Raw genomic sequence first — 20,550 nt, 5'->3', positions numbered from 1 at the left:
AGCCCCTGCTCTCCATCGCCGCCATGTGCGACGCGGGCCTCACCTGCGTCTTCAACAAAGATCGCTGCGAGATCTACGAGTTGGCCTCGACCACCGTCCATGGTGACTCCGTTGGAGAGGGATACAGGAAAGGGAACCTGTATTTCTTACCTTCCAACAAGGTAAAGTCCCTATCATCTTCCTCACTGTCCTCCTATGACAGTTCCCTAATGGGCTTTCACCGACGGCTCTCACATATAGGGCTCAGGCCGCTGAAGAGACTACTCAAGATTCTTGAAATCAAGCCGACGATCATGAACGAAGTTGACGTCCAGCGCTGTACCGTCTGTGTGCAATCAAAAATGCACCGTTCCTCTTTCAAATCCCGCTCGTCATACAGATCAGACGCTCCGGGAAAACTCATACACTCCGACGTTGGATCATTCGAAGTGCCCTCGAGAGAGGGCTATAAGTATTTTGTCACATTCATCGATGATCATACCAAACTTGTTTCCATCTATCCAATGAAATCTAAATCAAGCGTGTTCAACTGTTTCAAACTCTTCCGCGCGCTCTTTGAGAAAGATGGATCCCATAAAATACTGTCTCTTTGCTCCGACAACGGCGGCGAGTACATGTCGAATGAATTCTCGTCGTACCTTGGTCTTGCCGGTATCACGCACAAACCAGGACCTCCCCACTCCCCTGAACTGAACGGGGTAGCAGAAAGGGCGAATTGGACCCTGGGCAACATGGTCCGTTTTTGCCTTCTGAGATCCGGTCTCCCCAAATCTTTCGGGGCGGATGTGATCCGCCATATATCTTTCTCCCTGAACTCCATCCCCTGCTACACCCCCGCCGGCTTCAAAGCCCCAAATGAAATCCTTGGTAAGCCACTAGTTGACATCTCCTGTCTACACCCTTTCGGCTGCCTAGTCTGGTATAAGGTGCCGGAGGCGGGCAGGAAGAAACTTGACAATAAAGGTTGCTCCTTGCTGCTGCTGTCCTACCTCAGCGACGGGAACGGCTACAGACTTTGGGATCTGGAGAAGAGGTCGGTGATAAAGTTGAGGGACGTCCTATTCGATGACTTCTCCTTTCCCTACGGTTCCGAACTGAAACAAGAAGAGGATCCTGTCCGAGTCGAACTCCCTTGGCCCTGTAGGCATGTCTCCTCTCCGCCGGCAAAACCAAAGGAGACACCGTCTATTCTGGGCCCGGATCCTCCCCTGTCGGACACTCCTCCCCTCAACATTCCGCTTCAGCCGCGGTTTGACAGAAGGTTGACATCATCAATTCACACTCCTAAACCTCCTCAAACTCAGTCAGACCACTCGGACAGTTCTCCTTCCTCACCGACACCACTGTCAGTCCCTCCCCCGTCCCCAGTTTCTCCTCTAGCCTTCCCTCCTGTTCCTTTCCCATCTCCTCCCCCCTCCTCTAATCCCCCTTCCTCACTCCCCCCCTGTGCCGGCTCAGTCCGTCCCAATCCCAGTGGCCCCGGCACCTTCCCAGGTGGATCCCAGACCGTCTTCCCCCCCAACTTGCAGATCCGGCCGACAACGTAGAGCCCCCAATCGTTACGGCACCTGGTCAAAGTCCGCCTTGGCGGATGATGAAGTCGACACGCCTAAGACCTGGAAACAGCTCCTCAGGTCACCACACAAGCAGAAGTGGCTAAAGGCAGCGGACGAGGAGTATCTGTCCCTGCTGGGCATGGAAACCTGGAAATTGGTACCAAGACCACTTAAGAGGAAGATCATAAAGTCAAAATGGGTTTTCAAGATTAAGCGCCATCCGGACAAGTCAATCGAGAAGCTGAAGGCCAGGTTGGTGGCAATGGGCTACACACAGGTGCACGGCGTTGACTACCAGGAGGTCTTTGCCCCAACGCTAAGGCTTGAGACTCTTTGTCTTATTCTTAGTCTTCTGGCGATCAGGCGCTGGAAAGGCCGCCAGGTGGACTTCAAGACGGCTTTCCTGAACGGCCGTCTCGACACCCCGGTCTACATGGAGCAGCCCCCAGGTTTCAAGGATCCAGAGCACCCAGACTGGGTCTGCAAAGTTCACAGGTCAATCTACGGCCTAAAGCAGTCCCCGCGCGAATGGAACCTCGAGCTCATGATGTTCTCCTGAAATCTGGTCTCACGCAGTCAAGATACAACCCAACTCTCTATTTTTCTCTCAAGAACGGATCTCTGGTTGGCGCGGTAACTGTTCACGTCAACGACCTGGCAATTGTAGGGGAACCGGATTATGTGGATCAGCTGATATCTGACCTGGGTAAACGCTTCAAGATAGGAGCGGACAAGGACCTCCACCATTTCCTTTCAATGAAGATAGATCGCGATGTGGAAAATCAAGCCGTCTTCATTTCTCAATCGCACTACATCTCAGAACTAGAGAAACGATTTCTGTCCTCGCTTCCTGTCTCTGTCAGAACACCCACCGACTTGGCCTTCAAAGATCTTGTCCCGCGGAAACCCAACGAACAGCCCTCCTCTGGCCCGTATCCGCAACTGATAGGGGCCTTGCTGTGGGCGGCACAGTGCACACTCCCAGACATCTCCTTTGCGGTGAATCGACTCTCCCAGTTCCTGCGTGATCCTTCCGAGTCCCACTGGCAGGCTGCTTGTCGGATCCTTCACTATTTGATCTCAACTAAGGACCTGAGGCTCCGTCTAGGGGGTTCTCTAACTTGTGCCGGCTACTCCGATTCGGACTGGGCAGAAGACCGCCACAACAGAAGATCAACCTCAGCTTACACATTTCGGCTCGGTGACGGGGCAATTTCCTGGAAATCCAGGAAACAGGCAACGGTCTCGTTGTCCAGCACAGAAGCTGAGTACAAGGCCATGTTGGACGCATGCAAGGAAGGCTTTTGGCTGCGGTATGTGTTGTCAGAGCTCAAACTGCAACCAAAGGCTGCGATCCCGCTTCATGTTGACAACGCGGGGGCGGAGGCTCTTGCAAAGAATCCCGAACATCACTCTCGCACCAAGCACATTGATGCCAGGTTCCATTTCTCCAGAGAATGTGTCAAATCTGGGAAGATTTCTGTCCTTCATGTCTCCACAAAGGACATGCTCGCTGATATGCTCACGAAGCCCCTGAATCGTGTTCTGCTCAAGGATCATCAAGCCCGGTTCGGCATAGTGTGACTGTCTCCCTGGCCCTCCTCTCCGCGCCATTCCCTTCTTCCTCCCGTTCTCCCTGTTCCTCTCCCTCCCTTCTTCCTTATTTTTCTCTTTCTTCTTCTTCTCTCTTTTTTCTGTCTCTAGGTTTTCAGCAAGGGGGGGTGTTGAGTTGTGTTGTTTTTCCTTTTCTTTTTCTCTGCTTCAAACCTTTCTCAGCCTGTCACATCCGTGACATCTTATATGTAGATAACCTGTGGCAGCAGATTCGTGGAAGCCCTTTCCTCATCCTTCCACGAACCATCTCACATCCTGTGTTCTGCTGTCCAGGTTAGTCCTTTTTCTCTTTTCTCTTCCTTTCCTTTTCTTCTCTCTTTCTTCTCCTTATGCAATGAACATTCTTCCACAAACCATCTCACATCCTGTGTTCTGCTGTCCAGTTCATTGCAACATGGCCAACCGAGCTCATGTGCCATTACAAGCTGACCAACTCAAGCTATCTAGCGAGACTATTCAAGATTGGGTTGAGGTCACATCAGAGCGATTCTGCTCTGGTGAAGCCCATCAATCTCATCTAGCCAAAAGCTGCCCGGCTCACAAGAACTTCTTGCTACGGATATAAGACTTTGCCACCATTGTGGAGGCCAATTCGGCTATGAAAGATGGTGATTATGGCCGCCTGATGTTCATGTGGCAGAGATGGGCTGTGATGAGCCAAGGCATTGGAGGAATGCCCCATTATTCTAAACATCTTCCAAAACTTATTGTCCTGTTAAATCACATTCTTCCAGAATCTCTATCTCAATTAGTGTTGAACACCCTGCTTTTGTCACCAAAAGGGAAGCCGGGACACTTCATGGCCACTGATTTCTACCTTGAGGTGCAAAATTATTGGCTGAAGTACTTCTTCAACCATTCGGGTATTGGGACCGATATTGAAAGATTGAAAGAAGTATTCTCTAGTAACATATCTTTAGTAAGCTCAATCAGCCTGATGTACGCATTTGCTTATCAATTAACTAAAATTTTCATTGCCGCACAGCTCCAGTATCTCTTACAGCTCCTTAAACTTGAATCTGGCTCCGAAGTAATCCCCCAGTCACACAAGAACATGTTGACTTCGGACTCAATCAACAATAGCGATTGGGTCAAACTCCCCCAGATGGAGCCACTGACGAGGCTATTGATGACTTTTACTTAAACGGAATTGCCAAAATGCAAAAAGAATTCTTCCAGAGCGGACTCAATCGATTCAAGCCATACTCACAGGGGATAATGTCTATGTACGATGAAGATGATGTTCAGCATGAAGCGGAGGAAAAGGAAATCACAACAGGGCTCGAGCACGAATACCTCAATGATGAAAGCTCAGAATCAATTGAAATGTAAACATGTGAGTTAACACCAATTATAACACTCTTCTCTTAGCCGCCCCTGGCAAGTTGAGCGCGCATCTCATCACAAGGTGTTTGAATCTGACTGTCACATAGCACCTTGACCATATGTTGTCGATTCTGTTGGACTCGTTTAGCTTGAGCGCCCACTTTCTTGGTCTCTATGTCCACTCGACGCGCTTCTTTTTCTGCATGCTTCTTCGCCTCTGTCGCCACCCTGGAAGCCTCCGCAGCTGCTCGGCGTAATCCTCGATCGGCCGCCTTTACCTCGTCATCCAACCTATTCTCTTCGGTCGTTCTCTTGCGCACAAGGACTCGATCTTGTGCTACCCGCGCCTGAGATAACTCTTTCTGAACTGCAATTTCAAGCGCATGAACAGCCGATTCAGTTTGGACAAGATATGCCCCCGCGGCCTGCCTTTCCTCAATCTGCTTGACTGGTGCCTTTGTTTTCTTTTCTTCGTCTGCGCGAGCCTTTTTTGCTGCCTTGTCTTCATCCGCCTGAGCCTTTTTTGCTGCCTTGATGTATGCCCGTTCTTGTAACTCGCGTGATCTTTTTGCCTGTTTTTCTTCGTCCCTGCGCAATTTATCCGCGGCTTTCTCCCCCTTGAGCCTTTCTATCTCTTCTGCCCGGTCTTCTGCCTTGCGCAATCTCTCAGCAGCCCTTTCAGCCCCAACGCGTGCCTTTTCCGCGTCCCTTGCTGCTAACCTAGCCTCTTTCTCTGCCGTCCGACGTGCTGATTCGTTGATTTGAAGTTGAGCAAGCTTAGCAGCCATTTCAGCGTGGACACGAATTCCCTCTTCTTCTATGAAGCTATCCAGCTTGGCGACCGTAGCTAAGTGAAGTTGATAGAATTCACCCTCCATCCAATTGGTTATGGCCAACGCCAGAGACTCAATCTGCCCGTCAAAACAACGACCACCTATGATTTTCTCGAGCAGAATTTTGTTTGGATTATCACCATCACAAATCTGATCAATAGAACCGACAATTGATTTTGCATGTTGAATCCCAAAGAAGGTGGACGGCGGGAATTCAGGCTTCGGAGTCCCCAAGAAATCAATGTAGAAACTCTGAAAATTGTGCAGCAAATGTTCTTCAAGATCTTCGGCCACGTGCTGTGGATATCTACATGTTCCCTTCGGTGGCCCCTTCTTTCGCTGCCGAGACATTGTGACTATTGAGGAATCCTTTTGGATAGACGTAGGGTCGTCGAGAATTTGATCGAAGTTAGAGACAGTCATCTGCTGGATGATATTTATAAGAGCCTCGGCATCCTCAGGTGAACAGTTTGAACAATCACATTTGCAAAAACCTGCGCTTTCTTCTCGCATCCTCTCAGCCAGGACGGTCGGATCATTGCCTGATAGAGGGATGTACCCAAGTCTGATGATAATTGTAATCAGACCAACGTACATCTAAGTCACAGGCAGCTGAACATACACACTTGTTATCTACATTGAGGACTATCCTCAAACAAGCTGTTGTGACAGCTAGTGCATCCATCCTGTCGTCATCATTCTGCACCAAGCCATCTTCGAAATCGCCCACGTCATTCTTGCCATTCTTGCGTGACGGCTCCATGAATAACAACCCCAGGCCGCGTCTCCCATCTCGACCACATCTCCCCACCATTTACACAATGGCTGATGGGTCTCCCCGCCCCATGTGCACAACACACCGCACGCGCTTGAGATTCTGCCCTAGTCCCAACGCCATTGTCGCGGAAATTACTGGGACCTTCGCATCCCCAAAGTCTTCCATAGTACGCAACTTGTCGTCATCGCTGGTAACCGAGTGATATCGCCGGATGAATGGATCCTCAGGGTCATACTCGTGCTTCTTTGTATTACGAGCCTCGTTAACAACCTTCATCACCTGGAATGTGCAATTCCGGGTCCCTGAGTAGATTATCATAGGGACTGATTCGGCGTGTGAAGTACTAGTATGAGGCGCAAATATCCTCAGCAGGTCATCGCAGGAACTCAGAGTCGAATTCATCTTGATTCGAATGAAGCGAATTTCGGGGCGTGTACAGCCCTTCCAAAAAAGGATGGCGCTCGAGAGGAATTACCGCCCTTCGCTTGTGCAAATCCTTGCACTTCGTGATCCAGGTAAGTTTGCAGTGGAGCTTAAGCTTAACCATGTAGCCACATGTTACGTCCGACCGGACCAATTCGCCCACCCAACAGCGGCTGGATCCCGCTCCCCCACTCCCCCCATCAATTCCACCGCCATCCAGAATGGCTGAATACCTTCTCCGCGCCCTGGAACTCGGCGAAAGGCCACCAATGACTGCAAGACGACGAATCGGACCGTGAATCCATTCCGAATGCCTGCAGCACCACGAACCACCTCCGGAGTCCAACTGCTTTTCACAATTGGTGTTGGCGCCGCCGTCATGTGCGTGTAATGCTGCTTTGAAGCTAGTTGAGCATTTCTTTGCAAACCGATCAGTCTCTTTTTGCATGGAACTGACATTCAGAAAATTTCAGGCTCCCCATTGAATCGTCGCAGTGATCCAGAAAAGTGTAGCTTAGACATTGCAGGCGCGTTTCCTTCGGTCAGCCACCCACTTTTGAACATAACCCCATCAAAACATCAAATTGAATTAAAGATATTTATAAATTGGTACGGATACATCCAGATTATGAAATATTTAAGTAGCTATTATGGTTGTTCATCTGGTATAACCAACGAGACTATTTCTTGATGTTTTAATACTTTTTTGGGTGGATTCAAAATGAAAAATTGAATAAGCTTAGCCACTGTATGCATTTGTATGTAGTTGGGTAAATTTCTGGCAATTCAAAGCGTTGAGCCAGAGAGTTGGTTAATTGTTATGTATTTGTGCGGTTGAGAATGCGCACAATTTTTTTAGATTGTTGAACCACGCCAATCCACCTCCAAAAAAGCTACCCAAAAAGAAACACTTGGTAGAAGAATCAAACTGCTTATGAAAGTCCCAAAAATATAATTGGGTACTCATTCAAAACACAAAGTAATTTATATACTCCGATCTTCTGTCAAACCACGAGAGAGACTTCACAAAATGTGTCAACTGTGACAAAGGCAGAGAGAGCTGTCCCCTGTATGATGAATTCCACATGTTTTCTGCATGGATTGATGTGAAGTTCTCAATGTACTCTTTCTTGAGAACTCCACTTTGGTTGAACATAAATTAATACCACTTTTTGGTCATTAGATCCATGGAATCTTGGTTGGCTCAGGAAGATGCTTGAATGTAAAACTAGCACTAGATCTAGATCTCCATTCCACTAAATGCAAAGAACAAGAACGCAAAAGAATTGAGATTAAAAAACAAGACAGTGGCATGAATCATAACATAAATTGATTCAATTTTTTCCCATCAATGTAAAAGGTAAGCAGCCAAAAAAATTGCAAAACGTAAGGCTCTTAATGCGGTCGCAAGGATAAGAGATTAGGTATACCTTCAAGCCCGCTGGACGGCAGTAGATTGTAACCAATGGAAATTGCTGGGGCTGAGTCAATCGTGAATTTTTTTGAATGTCAGTTCTATGCAAAAAAAGGCCGATCGGGTCGCAAGGAAATCTTCACCTCAAGCTTTAAAGCAGCATTACGTGTACATAACTGCGGCGCTAACGCCAATGTTGAAAAGCAGTCGGACTAGGTGGTTCGTTGTGCCACAGGCATTCAGAATGGATTCGCGGTCCGATTCGCTGTCTTGCAGTTATTGGTGGCCTTTCGCCGATTTCCAGGGCGTGGGGAAGGGATTCAGCAATTCGGTTTCTGGGCGGTGGAATTGATGGGGGGGGGGGGGGGGGGGGGGGGAGCGGGATCCAGCCGCTGCTGGGGGGGCGAATTGGTTCGGTCGGACATAGCATGTGGCTACATGGTTAAGCTTAAGCTCCACTGCAAACTTACTTGTATCACGAAGTGCAAGGATTTGCACAAGCGAGGTGCGGTAATTCCTCGCAAGTGCCATCCTTTTCTGGAAGGGCTGTAAGTTCGCGATCAATCATGTTGATATCGCTGGGCTGAAGCATCAAACTCGTTGTTATTGCAGATACGGCAATAGGGCGGCAGGTTGCCGAGAGTAGTAAAACCGGGACCTTGTTTGTTGCCATGAGCCGGGTGCCAATGAGACCATAAGTCGGCCGGAAAACTGCGCGATCTTCAAGACGTGCAAATATGATTAGTGACTTGCTTTTTTTGGATGCCACAAGGCCCCACAAGTAAATCATGTGGGCCTCGTCCACAACGATCAACGATAATATGTCTTGAAACTCGTTGCTAAAAAATAGCTCAGTGAAAAGCGAGTTATTCAGAAAAACCTCTGGGCTCTGTAGCCATGATGAAGAGTTAGCAAATCACCGCATCTTGGAAATGCACAATTGGGACTTACCAAATAAACAAAGCTGAAATCCCCTTTCTTGATCTTTTGGACAGTGTCGTAGCTCAAAGTCATCTTATTGAGATTTATAGCAGTTATCTTTAAAAGCTTCTTCTCTCGGACCTAATTTGATAATACAACTTTGTTTCAGCATGGGAAATGTACACAGAGCATCTGAAAATTTCTACCTGGTCATCCCCTAAAGAATCAAGTGGGTTTAATACCAGGACAACGACCTTCTTTTGGAATAGCCCAAAAAACATCTCAGATATCCTAGTTTTCCCAAAGCCAGTGCCAACGCGGACAAAAGTATGTTTGCCTCAAACAAGCGAAGAAACCACCTCAACTTGAAGATCTTTGGGCTCATCTTGATACAACTGGATTGATCGTGTGGTGATATGTTCGGAAAGTGAGCTGTTTGACATTAGGGACAGGGCCTCCGGAAGCTTGTTGGCCTTGAGCTTGACTGGTATGTTCTGCAGGACTTCCATGGCTCTTGCAGATAGGGCGAAGGTCTTGAGCAGTCTTCTGGGTATGTAAAACAAGGCGGTCAGAGTTTATTTTTACTTACATGGCCATCGCAGATGCCTAAAGATGTTGTTATGTATGTTGGTTTATCACGATCATGTTTGCAGTGTCATTATGTTTCTATAGAATAGCACTGTTCACGTAAGAAATCTATGACCATGTGAGAGATATACATCAGCATACTTTCCCAGCCAAATTGGCTGGCACAATGGGATAAGCTTTATTTCAATCTTGCTGATGTTTAGCTTACGTGAACAGTGTTAATTACTGTATTTCATGCAGAACTGTTTGTACATAACATGAGGGACTATTACAGATTCAGCCAAGGAATCACTTTGGAGCAAAGAAATCAAAGATCCTTGTATAGCAAAGCAGGGAAGGACCTCAGAGACTCAAGAATGAGATAGTGTTAATCTGCTGGATAAGCCCCTTTGATTGTTGGGTGACTTTGTAATTGTATGATAACAGACCGGTGTGCTATGGCGGATCAAAAAAAAAAGTCAGATTTTTGTAATTCTCTACTGCCGCGGGGTCGACATAGCGCATAAGTCCCTCCTTCGGAGGGTCCCTGCGGGACGGCGTCCCCCCTCCAATAGAGGGACTTAGTTAAGTTCACCTGACCGGTCCCTATAAACCTTCCCCGAAGCATACATTGCGCGCGAGCGAGAAGCCTCCTTGAAGGGTGAAATGCGGGTATTTCTACAGCATGCCAAACATGCAAGAGATGGCCGACATATCCCCGCTTCTGCTCCTCAAGTTCGCAACTCACCCACTCACCCTTTCATTTATAAGACCCTCACATAAAGACTTACACAAAAATAAAGGGTCGTACAGTCGCGTACAAAAAATACTTACATATACAAAATTGGAGGGCCGTACAACCCATTTCATCATTTCTCCTCTAATCATCCTCTCAGAAGCGCTCAACTCATTCATTCCACATTCCTGTATGTTCCTTGTTTCAATTCTCAACATGAAAGGTAACTCCGAAAGGCTTTGTGATCTCTACATTGTTGGACTAAGATGATTGAAAAGCTCAAACTTGTCACAGCGACTGCCTTTTAGTCAAAATTAATCAAATGCAGTAGATTTCATCAATTTTTATGTACTGATGGACGTGTATAGTTAATCAAAAAGACAAGGACAAAAACATTCAAGTAGTTTTACGCGAGAGATTAGAGAGGAGATCAAAGCATTTCCAGAGCCACCGGGCAAATAAATGAGGGGCTCAAACAAAAAAATAACCAGAGATCAAGCAAGTAGACAACAGTCAAAAAAAAGGCAATAGAGAATAACAGGACCAGCATGTGCAGCGCTCAGAAGTTAAGATCACTCAGGCTGTATGTTTCAAGGAGAGGGTCAATGGCTGCTTCAAGGCCAACAAGTTGAAGAGGAGGGACCACATTGTCACCAGCGGTAGCGGGAGTGGTGGCGTCAGACGGAGCAGCGGGATTGATAGACGGAGCAGCGGGATTGATAGACGGAGCAGAGGGATTAATAGACGGAGCAGCGGGATTGATAGACGGAGCAGCGGGATTGATAGATGGAGCGGCGGGATTGTTATACGGAGCAGGGTCTACAGTAGCCTGCAGTGCAGATGGGGTGGTTGACTTGCTCTTGGGGAGTTTTTTGATTGGTCGTACACGCTTCTTTTGAGCCGCAGAACCGTTAGTGGCAGCAGCAGCACGGTTAGTGGAAGCAGCTGGACGGCCATTTTGACTGTTGGTCGGAGCAGCGGGAGTTTCAGGCGGCGCAGCGGGATCATTAACATCAGCACGGTTAGTGGAAGCAGCTAGACAACTGCTTCAACCGTTGGTCGGAGCAGCAGGTGTGTCAGACGGAGCAGCGGGATCATTAACAGCAGCACGGTTAGTGGAAGCAGCTGGGCAACCGTTTTGAACGTTGGTCGGAGCAGCGGGTGTGTCAGAAGGAGCAGCAGGATCATTAGACCGAGCAGCGGGAGCGGGAGCATCAGACGGAGCAGCGGGATCATTAGACCAAGCAGCGGGAGCGGGAGCGTCAGACGGAGCAGCGGGATCATTAAACGGAGCAGCGGGATCGTTAAACGGAGCAGCGGGAGCGGGAGCATCAGATGGAGCAGCGGGATTGTTAATCGGAGCAGCGGGAGCGGGAGCGTCAGACGGAGCAGCGGGAGCAGGAGCTTCAGACGGAGCAGTGGGAGCGGGAGCGTCAGACGGAGCAGCGGGATCGTCAGACGCAGCGGGGCCACTAGACGGAGCAGCAGGAGCTGGAGAATCAGACGGAGCAGTCGCAGCGGGAGCGGGAGCGTTAGACGGAGCAGAAGGACAATTTGTCAGATCGGCCAGACCGTTTCTCAGATCAGTCGCAGGAGCGTCAATTGCTGGGGAACTGTCACGGACGCAAGGGTGCTTGCCTTGAGGTGGATGATCATGATTGTGGGCAGTATGTTCCGTATCATTGTTGCCTTCGCCAACGTCCTTCCTCTTTTTATTCTTTCGGCGGGGGCGGGGCGGTATATCCTCCCAGTCAGGATGGTAGGTTAAGTGAATCTTGTTCAATCCCAACCAAGCCAAGGTTCCCATTGCCTGCCCCGAACTTAATTTCACCAATGGCTGTTTCAAATCTTCTGGAACAATGCTCCATTCGTTGTGGTTGATTTTGAGTGAAATCTTCAGGCGTCTTAAGTCATAATCTGTGTCTTCACCGGGCCATGAAGTGCGAATCTTACGACCACTAGCAATATCTGTAGATAGAAAATCATATTTCAGTTGGATCTGAGGGAGATGATAAGTGATCGGTCAAATATACTCACAGATCAAATCCTTGAGCTTGTGACGGATAGCCGAAATATTTTTGTTATGTTTACCTGCAAGCCCATTCAATACAAGTGAGAAAGGTGCAAGTAAAAAAAGAAAATGATGGTGCTTACCAACTCGGAACTTTTCAGAAACATCATCAAAAATCTTGGTATGGCCTGTTGGTGGAACACCTGCCCCACTGGCACAACCTTTACTAACTTGAATGGCTTGGGCCGCCGTCCAGGTATGAAACTCAGCGGCCGCGTCCGTCTCTCGTTGTTGAGCCAACATCCTTAGAAACCGATTGCCGACCGGAGATCCAAATTTATGAAAAATCGGGCTCTTTGGATGGCACGAAGCAATGACCACGAAACCCTTGACTTGGTGGAAGAATGCAAAAGAGTCCAACTGCAGAGAAGTGACTGTCAGAATGTGGTTACAAATCTTCCAGATTGAATGAACTTACATCACTTTGGGTCTTTTTTACCCACTCCGAAACCAACAAGGCAGTTTTCTGTAACAAGACCTTGGAAACTTGGATTCGTCCATTCAAACGTACCTGATCATTCTCTTGATCTAGAGGGGCGTGTAGTACAGTTTTGAGATGGGGAGCATTAGAGCTTGCTGATCCAGTTGATACCTCACGCAAGGTTTTCAAATAATCCATGTCTCGATAGCGAAGCTTTTGCGGCAAGGATTTGGTGGCCCATAGAGCAGATACCTCTGAACGACCCTGCTCGCAACCAACTAGAAAATCCGAACACGAAAGAATTCAGTTTTCTCCGTACATAAGAGAGGTGAAATTGGTTACTGACATTCATCAAATAGCTTCTGTGCCTCAGGATCATATTTCTGGAAGTTATTCCAGGATGTGCCACCTCTGACCTTTCGAGTCTGACCCAAGTGATCGAAGTAGAGATGAGATCCGACTCGATTTTGGATAGCTAGCCGGGCAACTTCACACTGGAACTCGTAATACATTTCTTCGAGTTCCTCCTTCATCTCATCGGTCATACGTTTCCGAGTGGCGTAGGAAGCCGCAGATGCACGAAGGCTTGAGGGATCTAACGTTAGAAAGTGTGCCATCTGAGTAGCTGTAAGTTTAGATTTGTCTGGACCCGGACGCGCTTCTTTTGGGTCTTCAGTATCAGCCATCGTTCCATGAAGGCTTTCGTCGGAGGCTGCAAAGGGATTAGAATATTTGAGAATCTGAAACCTCAAGATATTAATACTAGACCGATACGACTTTGGACAAACCTGTTTCGGATATTAGTCTGTGATTATCAGAGTTGGTTGGCTGTCCTAGGGCGTGTTGTTGGCCTTGAAATACCGTTGGAACTGGAATATCGGCTTGGTCGGATACACTGCCGTCGTGAGAACCATGGAAACCGGAGTTGAATGAGAACGTATCCATATCAGATGTATCAGATGTATGGTCGAGTGGGCGGAGGTATCAGCGTGGAGATAAGCAATTAAACCGCCTAAAAATGAGGATGGTGCGATGGAGCTGATGAAAACTGAAGAGGTAAGGGTTAGAAAATAAATGAACAGTGTTACATACACGTACAAGTGTTACGTGTATATTCCAGTGTAACCCCTTTTTGGGCTCCTCAACATGAATTCGATTAAAACCTGGATTGAATAAGAGCATAAAATGTTTAATTTCTAAAGATTGAATAAGAACATAAAAGGTTTAATTTCTAAAATGAAATCCAAGGAAACAATGGAGGACTTCCCGTCAGTCTGGGAACCCAGATTTTTCCAGATTTTGCGGGGAAATCTGGGCTCAATGTTCCCAAATCCTAGATCTGCCTAGATTTCCCTGCAAAATCTGGGAAAATCTGGGTTTCCAGATTGGCGGGAAGTCCTCCAATTGTGGATTAATTGTTATCAAGGATTGAAGTGATGGCGTGGTGGATATTTGGTAGGATATGTTTTGAAATGGAATTATATTGAAGGAGTATGGGTGCCACACTAAGGTATGGGTGCCACACTAAGGACTTCCAGCTGAGAGGAGGGAAAATTCTATGTGTTTTTTTCATATTCTGAAACAAAATTTCATTTATCAATTATGGAATCAAGATTATGAAGGCTTGAAGTTCTGGTACTGTGGATAGTAGGCAGGGTACATCTTGCTGTGGAAGTAAATTGTAGGAGTTTGGGAACCAAGACAAGGCATTACAGTTGATAGGAGAGAATTTCATATTTTCTATTTCATATTCTTGGGTAAATTTTGGGGAAAAAATAATAGTAAAATATTTCTGGTGGATTGAAAGTTTGAATGAGGCTAACAGTTACTGGCAGGAAAAGCCATTCAGGCGTAGACTGTAGTTATGGTGAGTTCAAGTGTTTGATTGAGGATGATTGTGATAGAGAATATAATTTAAAGTTGGTGAAACTGGAATCTGAAGTAATATTTCCAGACTTTATCTTAATTGGAAGTGGTCACATTTGAATGACTTTGGCTGATATGGTATATTTGACTGTGGAGCATGAACATTAGCCAGTTGGACAGAATCAGATATACTCTGACAAAAACAAGACTTTACAATTCTTCATAAAGCATGAGGGAAAAAAATCAATGTTTTGTAACCATCATGGATGCTGCATGTCAATTGGTAAGAGTAGTGGCCATTGATGAAAAATACTTTTGTGTAATCTGAACACATATAATATGAACCAAGGCTCAACAGCACATTGAGATATGTGAAACATATTTTGAAAAAAAAACCCTGAGCTCCAAAAAACAACAACAAAGGATGAGGGCACATTAAGTGTTTTGTAACCATGTAAGGATGTTGCATGCATTCCAACTAGCTAGTGGTCATTGATGAAAACCAAGTCTTTGAAATCTGAGCACACCACCAATGGCCACCAGCTAATTGGAATACATGCAACATCTTTACATGATTAAAAACCAAATCATGCCTGCCCTCATGATACTCCAAAGAAGCTTATTATTATTATTTTTTACAAATGGATTTCATGTACTCCAACTGGCTACATAGTACTCTTCAGCAGTCATGAGTACTTTTTTCTGCTTGAGTTGAAATAACTTCCAAAAAAGAAACAACTCTTGTGATATTAATTTCATAATCACAATTATCAAACTTGAAATTGTACTCTGCATCTTATTACTGATCACCCGTAAATATTAACTTTAACAAACTGTACATACTCTGCACTCTTTTTCCTGCCATTAACTATCAGCTCCACCAGCACTTTAATGCTTCAAAAAATCCAATAAATGATCCATGCCAGAATTTTTATTTCAGAATATGAAAGAGCACATCTGATTTTGCCTCTTTCTGACTGGATGTCCTTGGCGTGGTACTCAAACACCTGACATTGTGAATTGATCTGCTCATTTGCACCGGTACTGAATCACCGGTGTGCTGAATATGGCCTATGCACTACATATCCAATTATATAGTTTGCATGTATACATTTACATAGATTTACATATTTGGCTCGAGCTTATTTTACTGCATTTCCGAAGCAAAACCACCAATAAGAACATTAGGATCTTTCAACTCAAGATGGTGCGGATCGCCAAGTTAAATCCCTTCAAACACGAAACGGTTCGGGAGAGGAAGAAAAGGCTTCGACACAAGGATCGCGACCTTCTATCCCGCCAAACAATTGAATCGTTGAAAACCGGGAATTTTCGACCACCAGCCATCTTGCCAAAATCGACAAATCTCGCCAATTTCAGGCCGTACGGCGATGTCGAGCAGGATGATTCTCAGCTCGAAGGGCCTTCTGGGGATTTCATGGCTTCTCCTGACCTCAATTCCGTTTGGGATTCAATACCGTGGGATGTGATCGCTCCCAGCACCGTCCCCAAACCATTTGGAGGCCTCCGTCTTGATCCTACAATCACTGCTGCGATCCGCGAACACGACCGAAACAATTTTCATCATTCTCGAGTCAATCACTGGGATCAATGCATGTCAAAGTTGTTCTCATCATACCTGTGGCTCAAAGAAAAAACCCGGAACTGGACGGCGACTTGCTCTTTTGATTCGTTTACCTCCAAATTCTGCAAGTGCAACGATGACACTCCGCGATTCAACCAGTTTGTTGATCTTGTCGATAATACAGGTCAGTAGTTCATATCAATTCTGTTTGCTAATAATTTTATTGAAGCTCAAGTAAATAAACTCTTTTTCAATGTCTTGTCTCTTCAATTCTTTCAGGACAGCAACGGATGAAGTATGCTTTTTGCCCCTGCATGCCGCGTTCAGTGCAGCTACTTGCAACTGGATTTCTCGCCAGCTCTCCAGTAAATCCAACGACAGGGTTCTCAATGCGCTTCCTGACCTACCACTACTATTCTTGGCAGCACTCGAACGTCCGCATGCAGCCTTTCACTGAAACTCAAAGGATCTTCAGCGAAGAGCGATCCCAAGTGCTCTGGAATAAAAATAATACAGCAGTGAGTAAATTAGATGTCTTGACGGTGTAAAAACATAAGAGCTGATTATTAGAACACAGGGGAGAGATCTCACGCAATGCCTATCCTCTTCAATCTTGGTTTACCGGAAACTACTCGATATGAACGTCGACGTTATACAAAAAACTTTGAATCTCACGAATACTCAGAAATTGGCCTCGGGGACATGTCCGGCTTGCTTTGGACCCAGCTCAAATACAGGCATTGATTGAATTGAATCCGTAAACAACAAGTTGATTATTTCGGTCGACGGTAACTTTCAACATCGACATCAAAAACTGGCTGCAAGAAATGCAGTTCCCCTGATTACCCCCGACATGTTTGTTCAGCCAAGCGATCTGGAAGGTGTCAAAACTTACATCGCCACCCAAGAAAGGGTACACAAAGTGCGCAAAAAAGTAGGTCTAGATATTTTTTATTTTAACTTTTGATTTTCTAGCCTGATCATTTTTGTGACTTAGTCCGACAAATGTGCAGATAGCCACAAAGCGGGGAACGATAACCGAAATGAAACCACCTGGAAATCTTGTGACGACACCGGACTCATGGGCTCTTGCTGTCGTCACGACTCGGTGGTGTATCTAGCAAACATCCATGGGACCGGCGAGAATCGTGCTCTTCCATTGGCTATAATCAAACGGTTGTTGGACAACATCGGTCCCGAGAGACCCGTAGGTGTATTATATGATCTTGGGTGTTCATTAGATAAGTACATGAACTTGGTAAGTAATTCTTTTTTATTTATTTAGATTTTTTTCCCATCTCAATTCTATTCTCATACTTTCTTCTCCTTCTGAGGGATAGCTTCACATCTTCCCAGAATTGCGCAAACGACTTTCATTTGGAACCTCTGTTTTCCACGCTTACGTTCACGAATGGCCGTGCCAGCTCAAATACAACCCCCGATATCAAAAGGGGTGGGGATTATCAGATGGCGAGTCAAATGAGCGGCTTTGGTCGTCTCTTTCACCACAGGTTGGTCCCCTGAGGTACGCGTCAAGGAACAATCGACTGGGAACACTTGACCATAAGTGCAAATACCGCAATCAGCAGAGTATTGCCGAACTAGGTGAGTCTTTCAAGTTTCTTTCCAACTAACTTGTTGAATATTTGACTGATTCTTGGAACATAAGCTGCGTGGCTTTTGCGCAAGTTCAATCAGGCACTTGCCCGCCGCGATACCGAGAAGGAAGTGTTGACTGAATTACTTCAGATGCAAAATCCGATCGGCAATGGATGTTACACCATTTTATTTTTCCGTTTGCAGTGGGAAGATCAGGTGCGTGTGGGGCTCGAGCAGGAAGACATCGAAGAAGCTTCAAAAAAGCTTTTGGCCGAGTTTTTTGAGAATGAAGAGGTTATAAGCTCGTTAAAGTAAGTGAATCAGATTATATTGGTTCCAATTTAGATTGTCTGACATTCTTGACATTTTTACAGGCATCGCCTTCTACATGGTGAATTGCCAGCCACTTTAGCCGAACTTGACGAAGTCCTGGATGGTATAGCGAAGCGAGAGGAAGCCCAGCGCAAACTAGCTCTCTCACTCGGCAAGGATTACAACAAGCTTTGTGCAGATCGAACGAGCGAAATAGGAATGTTGACTTTATTGTGGAAGGCTAAATCGGAGCTTTATGCTCAGGCAATCGAAGTTCGAGCTGAGAGGCAGCCTCTCCTGACGGCCCAGCCTGGAAACATTGCGGGTACTCGTTTGAAGGAAAAGATTCTAGCGGCTATCAAACGTCGCAAAGGTCCTGTGGAAAAGGCAATCAAGAACTTCAACCAGCGTCGAAGGCAATATCTCACTGCGTTTCGTCCGCCGGACCTGTTACTTCCCGAGAATCAGGACCTTTCGTTCTCAGAGTTTCTCGCCATGGACTTGGACGACCCCCTCTGGACTGACGGCCACTTTTACCATGCTCGAGCCCCATGGGCTCTTGATCCTCTTGTCAGAAAGGGGATCAAGTCAGTCTTGTTCCTTGATCGAGTAGAAGAAGAAATTGCCCTGCTCACTCAAGAACTCGACCGAATGATTAGCTGGGCTACCGATTATTGGAACTTGGTAATGTCAACTCTTGCCTCGATTGAATCCGAGTACGAAGAACCACTTGATTTGAACAATCGCTTTGCCGCAATACTGCCGACTTTTCCAATGAAGGCAAAATTGCGCGTGCTTCATGCAGAACTCAAGTCGCATTTGCACAAACACGAGAAGCTAATGGTCTCCTGGATGCCGGACGTTGAAACACTCTGGATTAAGACTCGCACCCGGCACACAAAGGCCAATCACACTTGGTTTGAGTCGATTGGTTCCATTAAGGATCGACTTACAAGAGAAAATCTTGGGGGCATTGACGATGCCTTGGAAAACTTGACTTTTCAGGAGAACGAAGTCGAACCAGAGGGAGCTGAGGATCGAGAAAATGAAATCGAAGAGGGTGAAGAAAATGAAATCGAAGAACGTCGCGAAGATGTTGACAACGGGGAAAATGGGTCAGGTCAAGAAAATGTCGAGAACGCGGACAATGGGCCAGATGAAGCTGCATAGTAAAAGGCATAATCATTGTGTTTTCTTGTTGAACAACCTCTCACTTTCTTCCCATCTTGCAATCAGCTGTATCTTCTCAAAGATGTTCACATGTATTATCTGATTTATTACATTTCACATGTTAGATTAAGCTATACATAAGAATTAAATCTATAACATCAAATCATACACGTGAGGCCAAACGAACCTGAACAAGAAAAAAAAAACTGGAAAAAAGTCCTGATGGAGAAATCGGGCACCAATATGCAGAAACTTACTCAACGAGTGGCATTGGGTTGTTTCGAAAGGACCGAAGCAAAGTTGTTGAGAGCTTGTTTCAACAGGACCGAAACGATGAGTGGATGTGTGGTTAGTGAGAAATAATTCAGTGGGTTGTATGACCCTTTATTTTTGTGTAAGTCTTTTTGTAAGGGTCTTATAAATGAAAGGGTGAGTGGGTGAGTTGCGAACTTGAGGACCGGAAGCGGAGATATGTCGGCCATCTCTCGCATGTTCGGCATGCTGTAGAAATACCCGCATTTCACCCTTCAAGGAGGCTTCTCGCTCGCGCGCGATGTATGCTTCGGGGAAGGTTTATAGGGACCAGTCAGGTGGTTAAGTTAGCCGACCGACGCACCATGAGAAGCTGATGCGATAATGTTCAGGACCACCAATCCGCAGTTTGTCACAGGGGCTTGCAAAAAGCAAGATTTAGAAAATGTTGCATGCGACCCTTCACAATCATAACATTCCGCAAGCTACACGAGGGAAGTAGTCCATGGGTGTTCGGTGGGTAAAAAAGACTTTCCGGAGGGGGGGAGGAGGCAACAAAGATGCAAAAAAACGGAGGAAGCTGCAAGCTTTGTGGATAAGGCTGCTGGGATAAGACCTGCACTTTGCCATCCAAAGCAAGCCATGGTTTTTTAAAAGAGGGTTAGACAACATGACGCGGTTGAAAGATGCGCACGCGCCGCGAGCAAATTGGATACTGGGCGACTGTGCCACCTCCCACGGTAGGTGATGTTTCACCACATCGCTATCAGGACTCATCAATCAAAGGTAAACAATTTCCGTCAAAGAAACAAGGAAATAAAGCACAGTTTAGATTCGTTGTCCCGGCGTGCAGTGTAAGTCTCATAAAATGTACCATCCTTTTGATTTGACCTGTCACAGTCTATAACTGACCATCGGTTTTCGCTCTTAAGGATAGTGCGGTGGTAATTCTAGGATTCTTGTAAGCTGTCCAATGCGCGTTATTGAAGCTTCTCGGGACTCATTGTCTTTGATTCGATAAACTCAGAGAGACACTCGTCGCATTCAGATAGCCGAGATTTTAGAAGGTTGCGCTTGCGTCTGGAGTTCAGCTGTGTCCGAAAACT

At 46.3% G+C, this 20,550-nt stretch overlaps 3 protein-coding genes across 3 annotated transcripts; 2 read left to right on the top strand and 1 right to left on the bottom strand.

Moving 5' to 3' along the window:
• Positions 1-10,727: 10,727 nt before the first annotated feature.
• On the bottom strand, positions 10,728-13,605 carry PtA15_2A125 (uncharacterized protein; the record flags this gene model as incomplete). Its single annotated transcript, XM_053166114.1, is given in 7 exon segments — positions 10,728-11,203; positions 11,222-12,136; positions 12,206-12,259; positions 12,323-12,599; positions 12,658-12,938; positions 13,007-13,372; positions 13,449-13,605. The coding sequence occupies 7 exon segments, from the start codon at positions 13,603-13,605 to the stop codon at positions 10,728-10,730; spliced, it is 2,526 nt and encodes an 841-aa protein (XP_053017368.1).
• A 2,125-nt stretch (positions 13,606-15,730) lies between these two features.
• PtA15_2A124 (uncharacterized protein) lies at positions 15,731-19,192 on the top strand (the record flags this gene model as incomplete). The annotated part of the gene is made up of 4 exons (XM_053166113.1): positions 15,731-16,295; positions 17,781-18,021; positions 18,085-18,101; positions 18,507-19,192. The coding sequence occupies 4 exons, from the start codon at positions 15,731-15,733 to the stop codon at positions 19,190-19,192; spliced, it is 1,509 nt and encodes a 502-aa protein (XP_053017367.1).
• Positions 19,193-20,130: 938 nt separating this feature from the next.
• Positions 20,131-20,496, top strand: PtA15_2A123 (uncharacterized protein; the record flags this gene model as incomplete). The annotated part of the gene is made up of 3 exons (XM_053166112.1): positions 20,131-20,298; positions 20,377-20,405; positions 20,472-20,496. 3 exons carry the CDS (start codon positions 20,131-20,133, stop codon positions 20,494-20,496), a joined length of 222 nt encoding a protein of 73 aa, XP_053017366.1.
• Between the last annotated feature and the right edge of the window lie 54 nt (positions 20,497-20,550).

Source organism: Puccinia triticina, chromosome 2A (assembly GCF_026914185.1).
Source record: "Puccinia triticina chromosome 2A, complete sequence".
In the NCBI taxonomy this organism is placed as follows: domain Eukaryota; kingdom Fungi; phylum Basidiomycota; class Pucciniomycetes; order Pucciniales; family Pucciniaceae; genus Puccinia; species Puccinia triticina.
This window is presented reverse-complemented; position numbering and strand designations above follow the sequence as displayed.